This window comes from Cherax quadricarinatus, chromosome 10 (assembly GCF_038502225.1).
Source record: "Cherax quadricarinatus isolate ZL_2023a chromosome 10, ASM3850222v1, whole genome shotgun sequence".
Lineage (NCBI taxonomy): Eukaryota > Metazoa > Arthropoda > Malacostraca > Decapoda > Parastacidae > Cherax > Cherax quadricarinatus.
The window spans coordinates 16,639,696-16,659,405 of NC_091301.1; the positions used below are offsets into that span (position 1 = coordinate 16,639,696).

General features: G+C 39.5%; 1 protein-coding gene across 1 annotated transcript in view; it reads left to right on the plus strand.

Annotated features, from left to right (window-relative positions):
- LOC128687779 (ras and EF-hand domain-containing protein homolog) overlaps window positions 1-10,638 on the plus strand; it is a 44,409-nt gene extending 33,771 nt beyond the window's left edge. Inside the window, exons 9-16 of the mRNA XM_070083678.1 lie at window positions 2,488-2,579; window positions 5,390-5,481; window positions 5,982-6,193; window positions 7,287-7,456; window positions 8,231-8,302; window positions 8,416-8,540; window positions 8,759-8,955; window positions 9,296-10,638. Of these exons, the coding sequence (XP_069939779.1) occupies window positions 2,488-2,579; window positions 5,390-5,481; window positions 5,982-6,193; window positions 7,287-7,456; window positions 8,231-8,302; window positions 8,416-8,540; window positions 8,759-8,955; window positions 9,296-9,392 (1,057 nt within the window). The 3' untranslated portion in view covers window positions 9,393-10,638. The remainder of the gene's footprint in view (window positions 1-2,487; window positions 2,580-5,389; window positions 5,482-5,981; window positions 6,194-7,286; window positions 7,457-8,230; window positions 8,303-8,415; window positions 8,541-8,758; window positions 8,956-9,295) is intronic.
- Window positions 10,639-19,710: the final 9,072 nt, after the last annotated feature.

The following is a 19,710-nucleotide window of genomic DNA, read 5'->3' on the forward strand; positions in this document are numbered from 1 at the left end:
TGAAAAGCTTTTACCGTAAATATTCCTACTTGTAGTGAGATTTTGGTATTCAGTATTCTCCTGACTTGCAATTTGTCTTATTATGTCGTATTATATAAATCATAATAGTTAATACTATATGTCTAGGATAAATGTGTATGTGTGTGTGTGGGAGAGGGGGGGAGATGGAGGGGTGTACACGAGGGGACGGGGTGTGAGAAGAACGTGGGGTGAGGGGAGTAATGTGAAACACGAGGGGACGGGGTGTGAGGAGAACGTGGGGTGAGGGGAGTAATGTGAAACACGAGGGAACGGGGTATGAGGAGAACGTGGGGTGAGGGGAGTAATGTGAAACACGAGGGAACGTGGTGTGAGAACGTGGGGTGAGGGGAGTAATGTGAAACACGAGGGGACGGGGTGTGAGGAGAACGTCGGGTGAGGGGAGTAATGTGAAACAGAGGGAACGGGGTGTGAGGAGAACGTGGGGTGAGGGGAGTAATGTAAAACACGAGGGAACGGGGTGTGAGGAGAACGTGGGATGAGGGGAGTAATGTGAAACACGAGGGAACGGGCTGTGAGGAGAACGTGGGGTGAGGGGAGTAATGTAAAACACGAGGGAACGGTGTGTGAGAACGTTGGGTGAGGGGAGTAATGTGAAACACGAGGGGACGGGGTGTGAGGAGAACGTGGGGTGAGGGGAGTAATGTGAAACACGAGGGGACGGGGGTTTGAGGAGAACGTGGGGTGAGGGGAGTAATGTGAAACACGAGGGAACGGGGTGTGAGGAGAACGTGGGGTGAGGGGAGTAATGTGAAACACGAGGGGACGGGGTGTGAGGAGAACGTGGGGTGAGGGGAGTAATGTGAAACACGAGGGGAACGGGGTATGAGGGAATGGGGTGTGAGGAGAACGTCGGGTGAGGGGAGTAATGTGAAACACGAGGGAACGGGGTGTGAGGAGAACGTGGGGTGAGGGGAGTAATGTGAAACACGAGGGAACGGGGTATGAGGAGAACGTGGGGTGAGGGGAGTAATGTGAAACACGAGGGGACAGGGTGTGAGGAGAACGTGGGGTGAGGGGAGTAATGTGAAACACGAGGGGACGGGGTGTGAGGAGAACGTGGGGTGAGGGGAGTAATGTGAAACACGAGGGGACGGGGTGTGAGGAGAACGTGGGGTGAGGGGAGTAATGTGAAACTCCCTTCACGACAATACCATAGTTCAGCGTGTGTACAGAGTCTCGCCTCCACAGGTCTGTCTCTTCAGTCTCCTCCCCGGTCTCAAGGTGAGCAGACAAGTCTGTGTCCTCCATGTTCATCACTCTTCATCTATAACCCGCACATGGGAAACATTAGACGCAACGTTTCGGTCTGTCTCGGACAATTACCACATTAAAACCATCTTACTTCACATTAACGGATAAACAGGCACAATACATACCTTGACCAGAACAATAAACAAATTCCCACACATAGGATTATTTATTATCATAATCATGGGGGAGCACTAAACCCGCCCGAAACGTCGTCATAAGGTTCCTTCACAATGTTTCAGGGCGGACTGAAACGTCCTATTAGGTGCTTTATCCTAGTGTGTGTGTTTTGTGTGACTTGTCCCAGCCACAGTATTGTGCCTAATTTTCTTGTTTATTCATGCCTGTTCCTGATCCACACATAACTCACTCTCAGTACCCTATGATATTAACACATAATATCGTGGATAATAATTGATTCATTCGGTTGCTTCGAGTAAGCAGTGAATGGAAGCTCAACTTTTTATCTGAATATAAACAATTATGTGAGTTACGTTGTAATACCGAGTATATGCTATTTGTTGTAGCTAATGATTTCCTCAGCTCACAGTTGATGGGTTCATGTTGTTATGTAGCTTCCTCACTATTTTTTTCCTTCCTTATAAAAATGTCTAGAATTTTTAGTTTTGGAAACTTCTGTGCTAGTCGGTCCTCTCACATGTCTAGAATTTTTAGTTTTGGAAACTTCTGTGCTAGTCGGTCCTCTCACAAGGAGTCATGTATTTATATGTTCATATGAACATCCAGACAGATGCTTATGTAATATGCATGTAAGAGATAAATAAGTTTTTATTAAAGCCTTGTATATAGGCTGAAACACGGTACCTGGACTCTGAAAGTGGTGTGGAGATGATGCAGTTCAGAGGGTTATCTGTACTGTAATGTCTGCTCACTTCTGGCAAGATAGTGATTGAAAGAGTGACGGTCAAAGTGTTTCCTCTTTCTTTTCGGGTCACATTGACTCTGTGGAAGATGGCCGGTGTTGAATAAAACATAATTTGCAACTTACACGCTTGTTTTATATATATTATGTAGAATTTAACCTAGGGTAATTTTGTTTGAATCTAATACGATTAATTTTGCTTGAAGCATCATTTTTTTTTACAGTGGCAGCATTAACACCAGCTTACTTTAATTTTTCTTAAGATAAATTAACTATTCATTAATACAATGATAGAAAACATGGTTTTCTTGCAGTCGTTCTCGGTCTCCCCTCCCATCTGTGCTCTCACCCTTCGAAGGTGATGGCACCCTCAAGTATGGCATCAGACGACTCATGGACGACCTCGGTAAGTTTTAGCTTTCCATTCTAATGATCAGGAAGATGAAAAAAAAATGAAAATTTGGTGAGAGACAGCCTATGGAACACAAAGTTTAAATGAACTGTCATTAATTAGTATAATATTTCTTAATAATTAGTGTTGGTGGAAGGTAGACGTGCATCATGGTTATTGCAGTTTTTCAGTTCTAAGTACAATATTTTATATTACATCACCTTTGTTCACGACTAAAACAGATGGAAAAACTTCATCTGTTTATTAATGTCATAATGTTTTTAAGCCTTAATATATATAAAATTAAGTCTTAGGATATCCAATAGCTTCTACACATCGACAGAAAGAGAAGTCTCTCAGTATATGTACATATATATATATATATATATATATATATATATATATATATATATATATATATATATATATATGTATATATATATATGTATGTATATATATATTATATATATAGCATCGACGAGTTAATAAGACAAATTCTTCCTGACAACCTCATTGACTCAGCAGGAATAGAGGACCCTAACTGTGCCAGTGCCATCACTGAATGGGAGACTCTTGCTGCTCCATCACCAAACTCTGGTGCAGCTCTGGCTTACAGTCAAGCTGGGATGGCCCCATCGCTGAAAAGGTGCTTGCCAACATGCTCAAGGTTGTAACATCAGACAGGGAAACTGCCCGTCTCCAAGCTGTGAGTGCACCTCACTCCGGGGACTTCCTCCAAACAGTTCCCATATCGGCAATGGAAACGCCCCAATTCACACGGAATATACATGCATTTGTTGCGATGCGCAAACTGACCAATATGGTCTATATAGTCTTAACTGTTCCAAAACCAAGGGCTGGCATGCAAGACACAATAAGGTCAACGACATCATAAAGAGAACCCTTGCTACAGCTGGATGCCCAGCCGAGAGGCAGCCCCACAATACCCACAACCCAGCAAACTGCCCCGATGGGATCACCATCTACCCTTGGAAGAATGGCAAGCTCTTAGCATGGGACTATACCTGTGTGTCCACACTGGCGGACACCTATATCCATCACAGTGTCGGGCTACAGGGAGGAGCTGCTGACCACAGGGAGGAGTACAAGATCAGCAAGTACAGGGACATAAGCCAACAGTATCAATTTATCCCAGTGGGATCACATTTATTATTATTATTACAATCAAGGGGGAAGCGCTAAACCCGGAGGATTATACAGCGCCTGGGGGGGGGGATGTGGAAGGCATTCAGGCTTAATTTGGGGAACTGGAGCACAGATCCAATTCCCTAAATCAAGAGCCCCTCACCAACATCAAGGAACCTTCCTTGAGGGGAGTGGGATCACAGACCTTGGGATCATGGGAAAAAAATGCCACACGTTTCCTTAAACAACTGGGTTCCAGACTCCTCGACACCACCAGGGACCCAAGGGCAGCCACTAGCCACTTTCATGTTCCAGCGCCTCAGCGTGGCCATTCAGAGGGAAAATGCATGCTGCATACTGGGCTCGCGTCCGGCTTCGTAGGAGCCGGAGGAGATTCATAACCTTTGATACATTGTACCAATGTATTCATGTTTGTGTTTTCTGTCAATGTATTCTGTCTAATAAAAATATCATGTTATATTATATATAGGGGGTGGAAAGAGATGAAAATATTCAAACAGCTCCGGGGAGAACCTTGAGTTTTCCCCGATGTACGTTCGTCTTCTCTGAGGATGAGGGTCCCCTGTAAAGTTCTAGAGGTGGTACCTCCGTGTATATATATATATATATATATATATATATATATATATATATATATATATATATATATATATATATATATATATATATGTATATATATATATACATATGTCGTGCCGAATATGTAAAACTGGTTAATTAGAAAGAACTCATTTAAAATTAAGTCCTTTCGAAAATTTTCTCTTATACATTTAAAGATATATTTTTTTCATTAATGTTAATGTAAAAATTTTTAATTTTGCACCAAAAGAATCTTCGAAAACTTATCTAACCTTATTATAACAAGAGCAATTTATTTTAGCCTAACCCAACTAAATATATTTTAGATTTGTTTACAATAATTTAATACTAAACAAACACAGTGAAATATATTTTTTTCGTTAAGTTCAGAATGATTTTGACGAAATTATTCCATACACAAATTTTCATTTGTCCTATATGGCAAGATGAGCGTTGATATTTAAGCCAAGATCGCAAGTTCTGCCTATTCGGCACGACATTATATATATATATATATATATATATATATATATATATATATATATATATATATATATATATATATATATATATATACCAGCCAACCTAGGACACTATGTAGTGAACCTATGACGTTAATTAGGAGGAAAACTTTGCTTTAGTAAGCAGATATTTACTGAATCAGGTAAACCAGGATGGATACTCCAGCATTTATTCATTAAAATCGTCAATTGACAAAAACACAAATCAGTTATGGGATATTATCCTGGCAAATGAAGCTAAACTATCACCTCTACTTTAACTGAATATACATTTAGATTTATGATGGCTAATTCCTGTTTCCGAGAAAATAAATATTCTTAATATTGTTCTAAAGGGAAAATGAGGCCTCGATGTAGGTTACTTGCCCTGTTTTAGCATATAGTTTTTGAAGAACACATGTTCACATAAAACAAACGTCTAATGATAATTATGCAAGCACCGTACTTCTCACCTCCAGGACTCAAGTCCGGCTAACCGGTTTCTTTGAATACCTTCAGGGAAACAGGCTATTTTTTGATGATAATGTTAAAAACAAGTTTCCATGGTGTTTATTACAGATTCCGGAGTGTCTACGCTACCAGACATGACTGAGGAAGGATGCAACACTCAGGACGAACTGAAGCTGTCAGAGAATGAAGGTCCATTGTCGGTAAGTTACGCCAGTGGTTGACACTGTCAGTGTGTGGTACCTGTCAGTAACTCCAGAAAGTGAACCCCCCACCTCCTTTGCAGGTGGTACTATCTTTAGGAGCTGCCTGCTTGGTTAGATCCTCTCAGGCACTGAGGATGTGACTGCTTAATGATCCAAGTAGGACTGAAATGTCGTCTCAAGTTTCATTCTCCTGTGTGCGGGTTATTTGCGTATTGTCCCAATTACGGTATTGTGCCTTGTTATTCCTTCAGCCAGTTTTCTCATGGCTCTGGCTAGAAAGGTGTTCACCCGTCCATAGTGCCTAGTGTTTTAAATTGAGTTTAGAACTTTTTATTGCTAGAAAAGGGCCCATAAGAAATGAATCAGACTAATGACACGACTTTTTATTTTTATTAAGTTATCCCCGACTATTAACCCGAACAAAATGTTCTTCGTGTCTAGTGCATGTATGCCTCGTGAGTCCTGAAACACTGACCACACCCGTTCACTTCCACCAGCTGGAGGAGGAGCTGTTGAGTGTTGAGTCTGGCTCGCTACTGCCAGCGACACAGGAGGTGGTGCAGGAGATGACCCTGAGGCCAAGTGATGTGGCCAGCACGCCAACGGTAACGCCCACGCCGCCACCTACCTTGGAGATCAGCACACCTCCACTCAGGCCTCGAGGGGCGGCACACCTCACAGCCCTCAACACTCACAGACACGGAGCTAGGTGGGTGATAGTCTGACGGTGGTAGAAGCCACTGGCCTCGATTTCTCTCTCTCTCTTGTTCATCACTGGCGTTCATTCTTCATGGTCATTATCCATTGTCGTTCTTCGTGGTAATTCTTCCATGTCGTTCTTCGTTGTCGTTGTTCGTGGTCGTTCTTTGTGGTCATTCTTGGTCGTTCTTTGTGATCGTTTTTTATAGTCATTACTCCTCGGCGTTTCTCATCGTTATTATCTGGCAACATTGATCACATCTTGTTCCAACAGTCAGATTGCTTTTCTCTTATTCTTTGATAAACTGAGATTAAAGTTGTCAGTTGAGCATCGTCGAAACCTGTTTAATCGGAATGGAAAACAGTTTCGTTGCCATGGTGATATACTGTTGCCATGGTGATGTCTTGTCATAGTGACAGCTTGTTGCCATGGTGATGTCTTGTCATGGTGACAACTTGTTGCCATGGTGATATCTTTATCTTCATTGTTTTGTAATCTCTTCTCGTCATCCCCTCAAGGAAGGTTCCTTGATGTTGGTGAGGGGCTCTTGATTTAGGGAATTGGATCTGTGCTCCAGTTCCCCGAATTAAGCCTGAATGCCTTCCACATCCCCCCCCCAGGCGCTGTATAATCCTCCGGGTTTAGCGCTTCCCCCTTGATTATAATAATAATCTTCTCGTCATCGCTTGTTCCTTGTATTTCAGCTTTTCTGTTCTTTCATCCCCCCATTTGTCCTCCTTCCTTTCTTTATCAATCCAAAATCTAGTTACTAATGATCATTATTTTTCAATACTTGTTTCTCGATTCTTATTTTTCAGTACTTGTTTTAATTAAAGTGAGTGTGTACCATAATTATGCTGTTTATTGGTGGAAATCATAGAAGTTTAATATAGTCGTAGGGAAGCGCTAAATCTGTAGGAATCATTTAGCGCTTAAAAAAACAAACTATAAATGCCAATGTTCGCTACTTCAACATCTCGCTCTTTTTTTTCTTTAATAAATGTTAAAACCTTAACATGATTTATTCTACTTGGAAATATATTGTACAAGTTGATTAAACATCGACACTTTCTTAGTTTAAAATAGTGTCTCCCTCCCCCAGCCCCCAGCACCAGGCTCAGGCAGGGGTCCAGACCGCGAGCCACGACCCACTGGGACCACCCGAGAGGACCTATAAAGTGGTTTTTGCAGGAGACGCGGCTGTGGGCAAGTCCACTTTCATCGTTCGACTATGCAGGGGCTGCTTCGTCACTAATATTGCCTCGACCCTCGGTAAGTTGCTAAGAAATATGCCTGTAGACAATAAGTCCTCTCACAAGACAGTCCATGAGGGAGGAGCAGAAACCTGTCAACACGACAGACAGATTGCTGACAGAGTTCTGCAAGGCGGATGAGACAAATACTTTACTCATTCAGATGTGATTATAGAAATGACTTTATGGCACATTTAGCTTACAGCCGAGTTAACTCGGGATCAGTCCCTGGCGAATGGAGACTTTCTAGCAATTCTCCTTACAGTTGCAAGTACCTAAGTACTACTGGCATTGACAGCTATCGGAATAAAGTCACAGTATGCTGAACAAACTTTTATGAGCACTTCGTTTCGCTCAGGGGTGGCCTTGATCCATCAACGTACACTTCCTGTTTCTGTTTATCGAGCAGGACACAGCTACTTCCAAATTAGTCGACTGTAGTGGGTCGCACCCTGGGGAGGAGGACCCATAGACCCCAATAGATATATATCACTGCCTGACTTTCTTATATTACCCTGGGTTAGTAGCCCTCTGGGGCTTAATCTGAAGAAAGTCCTCTTCAACTACAACCTAACAACACTGACCTGACCAAACTCCAATGGACAGTCTTTTCTCTTCGTAGGTGCTCTGCTACAAAGAGGATAGTTAGAAATAGAGTACAAAAAACTAACTGCTGCACACCCATTGACTCGCTATATGGTAGACTGTCAGGCAACACTGCCCTGACAGTCGGCAATAATTGCTTGATTACTTTCCCCAGGTGCTGCTGTAATAACTTGATTACCTTTTCCAGGTGTTGACTACAAGGTGAAAACCCTTAATGTGGACGAGAAGAACATCGCTATACAGCTCTGGGATACAGCTGGTGAGTTGCGGTTGTTTTGTGTGTGTGTTATTGCTCATATATTGTTCTTCTCTTCCCTCTCTCTCTTTCTCTCAAACAAACAAAAGCCTTAATATCGTTGTGACTGTTCGCAGGTCAGGAACGTTTTCGCTCCATCACTAAGACGTACTTTCGTCGAGCAGACGGAGTCTTGCTGCTCTTCGACGTCACCAGCGAACGTTCTTTTCTTAACGTTCGTCAGTGGATCCAGAGTATTGACGTAAGTGACTCTTGACTTTTGTGTGTACTCACCTAATTGTGGCTGCAGGGGTCGAGTAACAGCTCTTGGCCCGGCCTCTTCACTGGTCGCTACTAGGTCACTCTCCTTGCTCCATGAGCTTGTGTGTGTGTTGGAGGGGGGGGGTGCATACTTATGAATGTATTCACCCTCTCTCTCATCCTCTCTATCACTCTGACCATCTTTCATACATGCTACAGGAGGCGTGTCATTCTCGGGTGCCAGTGGTGCTCTGCGGGAACAAGGCTGACCTGCGGGTGAGTGCCGCTGCAGAAGGAAGAAGTACGGTCAGCAGCGCGGACGGAGAGCGCCTTGCCAGGGACTGCGGTGCCTCCTTTGTAGAAACCTCTAGCAAGAGTGGCACTGGCGTCATGGAAGCCCTAGTTCAACTGGCCAGGTGAGTAGCTCACTCTCGCTCCCATCTAACTCACTCCCACAGCCCTGCAACTCACACCCATACCCAACCAACCCTTGAACCCTAGAAAAAATTATTTCCACATCCCTCCAACTAACACCCCACACTTCAATTCGCTCCCACATATAACCAACTCACTCCCACACCTCTACAACTCATTTCACATCATTCTAGTTCGAACTGATTTAAATGGCCTACACCTGGTATATTCTAATATATTCCAATGCTCTCATATTCGAAGTTATCCCTCGTGTCTCTCATACACTTGTTGAAGTGTCTCATACACTTGCTGGTGTCTTATACACTTGTTCCTCTTCCACAGACAGATGATGACCACGGAAGATGTGGAGGTCCAGGCTTCAGCGCTAAAAGTTTGCGCCATGGAGGAGAAGAGATCGTGTTGTGGCAGTAAGAAGTGAGAGACGAAGTGAGGAAGAAGAGCAGACAGGAAGGAGGAGAGGCAACAAAGAACAGCAAAAATGTAGAAAGAGGCAAGGGACACGAGGAGCAGAAAGAATGGTGCAAGAGGTGAGAAAGCAGAGAAGATGAAAAGACAGAAAGAATCGAGAGGGAAGATAAGATGGTAGAAAGAGCGAAAACGGCGGAAAATGATGCGACAAAAATTGATGGAAAGAGAAAGATAAGGATTTAAAACATGCCGATTAAAATGGCAAATTAAAAAAAAAAAAGATGAAAGCGGCATTTGTTCTTAAGTGTCTCTGCTCTGAAACATTACTTTAATTCCTAGTCTAGGGATTAAAATATTTTTGACTGATGAACCTGTAACATTTAGCTTTAATTACCCTCGAGTAGCAGATAGGCTTTATACCCAATAAGATATTCATTAAACAACACTTAATTAGAATCAAACATACAAGTGTAAGTAACGGAGATGATGTCAGCTGATAAACATTCACCATTACTAGTTTATTTTTATGGGATTAGCTTTTTAATAATAATAATAATAATAATAATAATAATAATAATAATAATAATACAGAAAAAAAGAAGGAAAGGCTTGAGGATGGAGAAGCAAAACGAAAATAATCAGGAATTTCCCCACAAAATTCTAAATTGGAATGCAAGAGAAATTCTCAAACCCAACATGAAATGTAATGTGATAACGAAAAGAAATAAATGTAAAAAAATAAACGAATCATCTAAAATGCAAAATAACTATCCTGATAATAAGAGATAATAAGATAATACTACACACAGGCTAGTTAAAGTAATGAAAAGAAAATGGTAAGCACAGGAGGTGTAAATAATAGAAAAACAGTAATAGTGAGAATGAGAATTTTAAATTATCACTGACAAGAGGAAACAACGATCACAGTAAAATATATGATATATAATCAGCAGTATATAACACTTGAGAGATGGAAGTATAATCAGCAGTATATAACACCTGAGAGATGGAATTATAATCAGCAGTATATAACACCTGAGAGACGGAAGTATAATCAGCAGTATATAACACCTGAGTGATGGAATTATAATCAGCAGTATATAACACCTGAGAGACGGAAGTATAATCAGCAGTATATAACACCTGAGTGATGGAATTATAATCAGCAGTATATAACACCTGAGTGATGGAGGTATAATCAGCAGTATATAACACCTGAGAGACGGAAGTATAATCAGCAGTATATAATACCTGAGAGATGGAAGTATAATCAGCAGTATATAATACCTGAGAGATGGAAGTATAATCAGCAGTATATAATACCTGAGAGATGGAAGTATAATCAGCAGTATATAATACCTGAGAGATGGAAGTATAATCAGCAGTATATAATACCTGAGAGATGGAAGTATAATCAGCAGTATATAATACCTGAGAGATGGAAGTATAATCAGCAGTATATAACACCTGAGTGATGGAAGTATAATCAGCAGTATATAACACCTGAGAGATGGAAGTATAATCAGCAGTATATAACACCTGAGAGATGGAAGTATAATCAGCAGTATATAATACCTGAGAGATGGAAGTATAATCAGCAGTATATAACACCTGAGAGATGGAAGTATAATCAGCAGTATATAATACCTGAGAGATGGAAGTATAATCAGCAGTATATAATACCTGAGAGATGGAAGTATAATCAGCAGTATATAACACCTGAGAGATGGAAGTATAATCAGCAGTATATAATACCTGAGAGATGGAAGTATAATCAGCAGTATATAGCACCTGAGTGATGGAAGTATAATCAGCAGTATAAAACACCTGAGAGACGGAAGTATAATCAGCAGTATATAACACCTGAGAGATGAAAGTATAATCAGCAGTATATAACACCTGAGTGATGGAAGTATAATCAGCAGTATATAACACCTGAGAGACGGAAGTATAATCAGCAGTATATAACACCTGAGAGATGGAAGTATAATCAGCAGTATATAACACCTGAGTGATGGAAGTATAATCAGCAGTATATAACACCTGAGTGATGGAAGTATAATCACCAGTATATAACACCTGAGTGATGGAAGTATAATCAACAGTATATAACACCTGAGAGATGGAAGTATAATCAGCAGTATATAACACCTGAGAGATGGAAGTATAATCAGCAGTATATAACACCTGAGAGATGGAAGTATAATAAGCAGTATATAACACCTGAGAGATGGAAGTATAATCAGCAGTATATAACACCTGAGAGATGGAAGTATAATCAGCAGTATATAACACCTGAGAGATGGAAGTATAATCAGCAGTATATAACACCTGAGTGATGGAAGTATAATCAGCAGTATATAACACCTGAGTGATGGAAGTATAATCTGCAGTATATAACACCTGAGTGATGGAAGTATAATCAACAGTATATAACACCTGAGAGATGGAAGTATAATCAGCAGTATATAATACCTGAGAGATGGAAGTATAATCAACAGTATATAACACCTGAGAGATGGAAGTATAATCAGCAGTATATAACACCTGAGAGATGGAAGTATAATCAACAGTATATAACACCTGAGAGATGGAAGTATAATCAGCAATATATAATACCTGAGAGATGGAAGTATAATCAGCAGTATATAACACCTGACAAATGGAAGTATAATTCACAATGTGACGATGCAAACCTGAATTTGGAAAATGTAAATAGAGAAGGTAATATTATATAAACTGTTTAACTGTGGAAGAAATTTCATATATACTGTGAGTGCTATAACCACCTAGAATCTCGTATATTACATAAAACGTAGACGATGTTGAGGTAATAGGAATTTACACATTGAGACGTGTAGGTCTCTCAGGGATTTAAATATTCTTAACTGGTGGTGCACAGGCGAGATGCTGCCTTAATGACCCTCGTGTAGGCGATAGGCTTTCAACCCAATTAACCGTTCATCACATAAGGTTTCAGTATAGGATATATTTCGTCACACAAATACTATAGTGACCATAATATGAAGGAACTTCAGTTACCTTACATACATTGAGAATTTTCTATTTTTAATTTAGTTTTAGTGGAAGTCGAGTTTTTGTTGTAGTGTAAAATATATTACTCAAAAAATGTATATTACTCTATATAAACATTAAGTTGTACCATGTATGCACTCTGGCATATGTAGTTTGATCAAATAAAATTGATACACAAAATGCAATACGGGTATAATTTTATTTTTATAGTCGACCTGTGATCTATGGGTAGATAGTGATGAATGTTTTGGTCACCCGTCTCAGTGTATATACACTGAGAATTTACTTTAAACCTTATGTGACAGATAGAAGTATTCTTAACTGGTGGTGAACTGGTTACAGGCAGCCTCAACGACCATCGTGTAGTCGATAGGTTTTAAACTCAATGAACGAACCCACCTTTTAAATAGCACAAAGATTTTGAGAAGCCTAGTGAACTACACCCTTTCTGCTATTATTACAAGCGTAAATGTATCTGAAGATCCAGATGACATTTGCTTCCTTCAACAACACTACCACAATAACAAACCAATATGCTCTGCTACCAACCCAAGTAATGTAAAAAGATTTAAACCCGAATAACTATTGCAGTAAATTCATCGTGAGAATATGGGCATGTTATACTTAACTCTACGGTGTTTACACGCCACGTTTAACTTGCTTTAAGAGACATCGCTTAACAAATTTGCTCGTGTAGAGTTAATTATCATAATTAAACGCTAAACCCACAAGGGTCATACAGAGCTGCAGGGTAAGGCGAGGGTGGAGAGTATGACAGAGGTGGAGTTGGTACAAGAGATGTGAAGTGCTCAGGAAGTACAAAGTTTGTCGTGTAGAGTAAAACATTGTCTAAACGAAAATTAAGAAAAACTTGCTGTTAGATTACGAGCAGTAACCGGGGAATGCCTTTTCTAATAGGCTTCAAACTTTCATCAATGGTGGGTTTTATTATCATTAACTATGGTATTTCACTTTGATCTGAACAATTTTTCATTTGATTTTAAATTATTTTCCCATGCATAAACTAGAGAACGTCTTTCATGATCACGTTCAAACCCTTACACTGGTGAATTTTATACACAATTATTTAAAACTGAATTTGGGCTGTCTAGTTTCCATTGTCCCAATTTTCTATAAATTGTGAAAAACTGATATATCGCTTAGGCGAGCATTTAATTTACTTATTTTTTCCCACCAAGGCCATAAACAACAGAACATTTATTATTATTGACCTGAATGCTAATGATATTTTTTGTAGCTGGTTCTTGACCAAAAAACAAGAATGATGATTAATAAAAGGCCTCGGTAAAGGACAGACAAATTTACGTTTATTTTACATATTCACCCATATTCGTCATATTCTTTTACATATTTACCACATTCTTTAACATACCCATATTCACCACATTCTTTTACATAGTCACCACATATTCTTATAGTCACAAATTCTTTTACATATTTACCTTGATGCTGGTGAGGGGCTCTTGATCTAGGGAATTACATCTGTGATCCATTTCTCTGAATTGAGTCTGAATACCATCCATCCCCCCCCACACAGGCGCTGTATTATCACCACGGGTTTAGCGCTTCCCATAATAATAATAATAATAATAATAATAATAATAAAAATAATATTAATTTCACGTATTCAGTCAACGTATAAATGTGTTAACTGTTTTGTGCCGGAAGTATAAATGAAAAATGGAGGAAAAATAGTGTGTCACAGATTAATATAGGCCGTTGAAGCTTCATTAATGGTGTCAATTGCCATAAAAGCTTGAAATTCATCTCCACTCTCACACAGCAGAAAAATAACAATTCCTAGGTTGACTTTTATTAGGCTGCGCATATGTTATTCTTGAATAATAGCCAGATATTTTCATATACATAATATCTCGTATTTATGTACGTATATAAGTGTAGGTATATATGCAGAGTCCTCTAATATGGTCAGGATTTGGGAAAATAATGTATATACCAGGATATCAAAGGGAAGGTCGCCCTCTCAGATAAACAAAATTCAAAATTAGGCAAAACTGTATTAATACCATTCATGGGGAAGCGCTAAACCCCTAGGGATTATACAGCGGCTGGGGACTTAGAGGTAATTTGATATGATTCGAGGAAGGGGAGGGCAGCTCCAATTCCTTGGATCAGGAGTCCTGCCCTGGCCATTGCACCGCTCTGGCCACAGCCAACCACACTTCAGCTCAGTTTTCTGGCTCAAAAATTTCAGCCAATGAAAACTAGGAGATCCTAGTCAATTATCATTTGTGATTAGATTTTCATGTGTGATAAATGATGGTTCATTTTATATTTTCTGAAGCTAGTGTCTTCCATAGTAACAGTGAGAGGCTCTTGATCCAAGGCTAGAACTCCAGACTACTGTGCACTACTCCATTTTAAATGTGTAATGCGCACTTGGTGGAAAGCGAATTTTTGGGCCACTATAGTTATAACAGTGCAAAGATTTCACGTCAATAAGTGCAACAAAGTGCGCACTGCGCAGGGTAAAAGTTGGCTTCAACATGTGTGCAAAACGCGCTCTGTACGAATAAATATTTGGCGCCGAAATAATGGCGCGATGTGCGGAAATAATTTTGGCGCAAAAGTGTACATTGTGTGCTCAGGTTACGAAAGATTTGGTGCCTAAGTGGCAATATAATTGGGAACGGAGACGCATTATGCGCAAACAGCACAATGCCTGCCAGAAGCGTCTAGATATACTGAGTGTTGGTAAAACTTTAGTTAAGGGATTAAAATATGGACGTGTACACCCTTAATGACCCTCGTGTAGTCAATTGGCTTCAAACCCAATTCCTCTTGAGCGGGATTTATCATCCGTTTCTTGCATAGGAACTGGTTGCCTCTCATTTCCCAAGAGCTATGACCCCTACGGGCTTTGAGCTTCCCCTGATTTAAAAAAAATGAACCGGCCATTAACCACTGCGCGCTTCCAGTGATTAATGGACAGGTATTTTGGTAATAGCACAAATTTTTGTGCAGAGTTTTCCCACGTATATAATAACGTTGGAAGAGAGGCAGCTTGAAGAAATATCAGGGACTAATGTCTTCCAGGGCACCCTGACGCCGGTGAAGGGCTCTTGAACCTAGCAGTTGGAATTACCCTTTAGGATTTAACGCTTCCCATTAATATTATATTTAAAGGGTTGATATCGAATTATTTTTTCTGTATTAATATGCGGGACAGTCAAACTTTTAAACATATAAAAATCAATTTTAGTCAATTGTAGCATCATAGATGTCTGACCATGATGGTGATGCCATGATATGGGTAAGAAGTTACACCCGTAGGGGCCATACAACTGGGGAATGGGGGAACATGAGAACATAAGAAACACTATAGCAGGCCTATGCGAGGCTGGTCCAATTCTTTCACCGGCTTAAGCCAATGCCTTGACCTAGCCAGGTCAGGTCACATTCACTTAAGGAAGCAGTCGGGTTTGATCTCTTGATATTGGCGAAGGGCTCTTGATGTCGAAAATTAGAGCTACCATTCTCTTGCATGAAACCTGATTACCTCCCATTCCTCAGGAGCTGTATGGCATAAGGGTTTAGCTCCTCCTCTTGGCAGAAATTATTCAAAGTAATTTAAATATTGTTACATTTAACATTTATTTCAAAGTTAAGCTACAATGAACAGATTTTTTGCTTCACAATGAATATAAATAATGATATAGTAATAATAAGTATTATAATAAATAGTTATAGTGAAAATAAGTAATTATAAGTAAACTACAGTAATTGGAGTAATGAAAATATCATTATCGCAGTTAAAGGGATGGTATATTACCTTCTCTGGAGTTACTACTTAATATATATGAAAAATAATGTCTGGAGAAATTCATTTGTCGCGTTATTTTCAGCTGACATAATTATTCATTAGATTTTTTTTTGTGTTTTAAATCCACTTTTATAGTTTTTAAAAGTTGAGCTTTTATTAGATATTGTTTTTTATATTAGTATATATGGGTGGGAATGTTGCAGTTACACTCTACGTTGTTTTGAGCAGTTTAATATTAATGTGCCTGAAGAATTTAACACGTGCTGCACCTTGATCTTTATTACAAATATCCAGGTGTTGCACATGTGTAATTCCTAATTTTGTCGGTATTGTATACAGTAGGGCTCCAGTTTACGGCGTTCAGCTAATACAGACATTTCCAATTATGACCAAAACTCGCTGACTTTCTAATAGGGTCACCGCGCCCCACCCGGTGTGTTTACATTCTCCGTGATCACGGCGTCTCTCCATTATGTCTGGAAACTTGCCAAAATTTCAAGTGTTTTAAAGTTATTTCATGTTTTATATATACTCTGATAATTATACTTGTGTACCTGTACCTAAATAAAATTACACACCGTGCTGGCGTGCAGGTACACATTAAAATCACTAAGCGTGTCTTATCAGTCTTGAAGACCCCATATTAATAAGGATAATAATTATAATACACACTAATAATCACTCTGAGGCACATTAAATGCCGTATATCACGTTAATATACACATTTTCAATAACCCATCTTTGATATTTTTTTCAAAATTATATAATAAACACTCTACGTAACATACATGATAAATACAACCCGCAGTAGAATAAATTAACGTAAATATGAGATGTTTATATCGGAGTGTCGGCAATTATAATTATAATCAAAAAGAAGCGCTAAGCCACAAGGACTATACAGCGCTGAGGAGTGTCGGCAAGAATAATATTTCTCTAGTTCAACACCAAAGAAAATGTGTGCACAATAATATTACTCGGGGTAACTGTAGAAAATTATTTCTTTCCTATGCCTTCACTCAGAGCGTTATTTCTTCTAAAAATGGTATTACATGAGAATGGGGGTGTTGCTCTTCATTTATTCTACTATACCAACGTGGAGACAACGTGTACACAGTGTAAAGTGTTTGTATTATGTATAATACAAACGTGTATAAACCAAAACCAGACGAGTTCGTCTGTTTGTTTACATACTCGTCTCTGTCCTCTCTTATTTACTCATAAGAAAGAAGAAACACTGCAACAGGCCTGCTCCCCTATGCGAGGCAGGTCCAATTCTCCCACCGGCTTAAGCTAATGACTTGACCTAGTCAGGTCAGTCACGTCACTTAGAGAGGAGCACGGCATCCGACCTAGTAGCACAAGCGAGTCATCCAACACACAGCCACCCACACTCATTCTCTCTCGTTTATTCGTTTTATCTCGTTTACTCATCTCTCACCCTACATTAAGACTACAAATATTTTAAGGTAAGTAATGAGTGACTGTATATGCATTTTATTGCTCTGGAACGCTTTAAATGTCGTATTATATTACATGTGGGTGGGGTGGCCTGGCCTGCCCTGGCTGGCTACTATACCATATTTCTTACAATAAATACTACTCATCTCACCCTACATTAAGACTACAAATATTTTAAGATAAGTAATGAGTGTACTATTGTTTTTTAATGCCTAGTTCTATTGATAACTTGATTTATTTAAGTGTAAACTTGTTATCTAACACTTATGCATTTATAAGTGAAAAAAAAGCGTGGACTTTACGGCTATTTCCTCTTTTCGGCGGTAGCCTGGAACTTAATCTGCCGTATAAGTGGGGCCCTACTGTACTGTTATTGTAATGAGTGCTGTTATTTATATTACTAAACTTGTATTAGGTATTAAAGTGTGACTGGTGAGGTGGAGGTTATATGCAGCCTTAATGACCCACATATAGTTGATGGGATTTTAACTAAATTAATTCCATATTCAAAACATTGCGTTTACCAACATCAAATTTTGTTTATTTAACACCCTCTTTTGCCCAGTAGGATTTGAACCTCAAAAAAAAAAAAAAACAGTCCTTTTAGTGACACTTCCTCTTGTCTACACTTTCCTATGGTAGAACCCCAGTCCACGCTGTTCAAGGGTGGAACCTCAGTCCATGCCGTTCAGTCGTGGAACCCCAGTCTACGCCTGTTACAAAAAACGCGATTTCTAAGAAGCACAGAGATCTCCAGTGAACACTAGAAAGGACTGCCCTTCTAGCATCCAGCCTGTTACTGGGTTTTCGTAACAAGTAGTCAGTATCCTGGTCCAGTTATCCATTAGAATTCAATAAAAATTATTAGTGCTTCAGGATTACAACTGGTAGGCTACTAACTAAAGAAATTAAAATTAATAAGTTTATTAATAACAAAATTGTCTAGGAGTATATTATCAAATTAAATTAACTTAATCAAAATCAAAATGATAATAATCACTTCTCTCGTGTACAGTAGTATTGTGCTGAAGGCACATATCTCATTTATACGTCTTATGTACCGTCTGGTACATTAACATTTAATAATACAAATATATACAAATAAGTTTGTGTGTATGTGTGTAAGTGCTCTAAGTAGTTCGCTATGTCTCAAGACTCGACTAGACTTAAACCAGTGACTGACAAAGTCCTCACATCAACTAACTTCTTGACCACCTGGCAATCAGAACAGCTTGCTTGAAAAATAAAACGACGGCTAACCCGAACAATATAACAAGCAACTGCGACACAGAATCAGGAACAAGGAGATAATATAACGACACTAAGTAGGGACCATCAGCAGATCCTCCACAAAAGTAACCAAACTCCCATACTACTGAATCTAAGTTCAGCATAAGAAGATCCCTGACTGTGACAGTACACAGATACCAGTACAAGTTAGGTCAGAAGCTACAGTTCAGGACCTGAGTTGCTCAGAGTGTCTATGTGACACACAACCTCAGTACAACGTCGAAAATCACTAAGTCTAGACAATGTTCTGTGAACAGAGTTCTACAGAACCAACAACAAGAAAGCGACAGAGACGATCTTCCAACAAGGGCTAATAAGGGAGTTAGGCACGTCTTGTCAGGAATACATCCAACCACCAAGAGAGTCTAGCCCAGTCTAACTCCAGGCGAGGTGTGAACACCCCTCCCCTCAATCACGTGATTGCTCCGTGGACTGTTACTGCCCAGCAACACCGAGAAGCCAGCAGGGAAACGAGCAACGAGCGGTAATTACAGTAGTTAGACAATCAAGACTTGAACTATGCGCACTGAATAATATATATAAATGTTACATCCTACCTAATAAAAGTAACTAAGAAATAATAATATAAAGCAATATATTTACGATTTAGCTATTATCGCAAATATAAGCAATATAAAATTATATGAAAAGGTAATATACATTATATACATTGTGACCCGTTCAGGGGTCGCAACAGGACCCCAGTCCACGCCGTTCAAGGGTGGGACAACAGTCC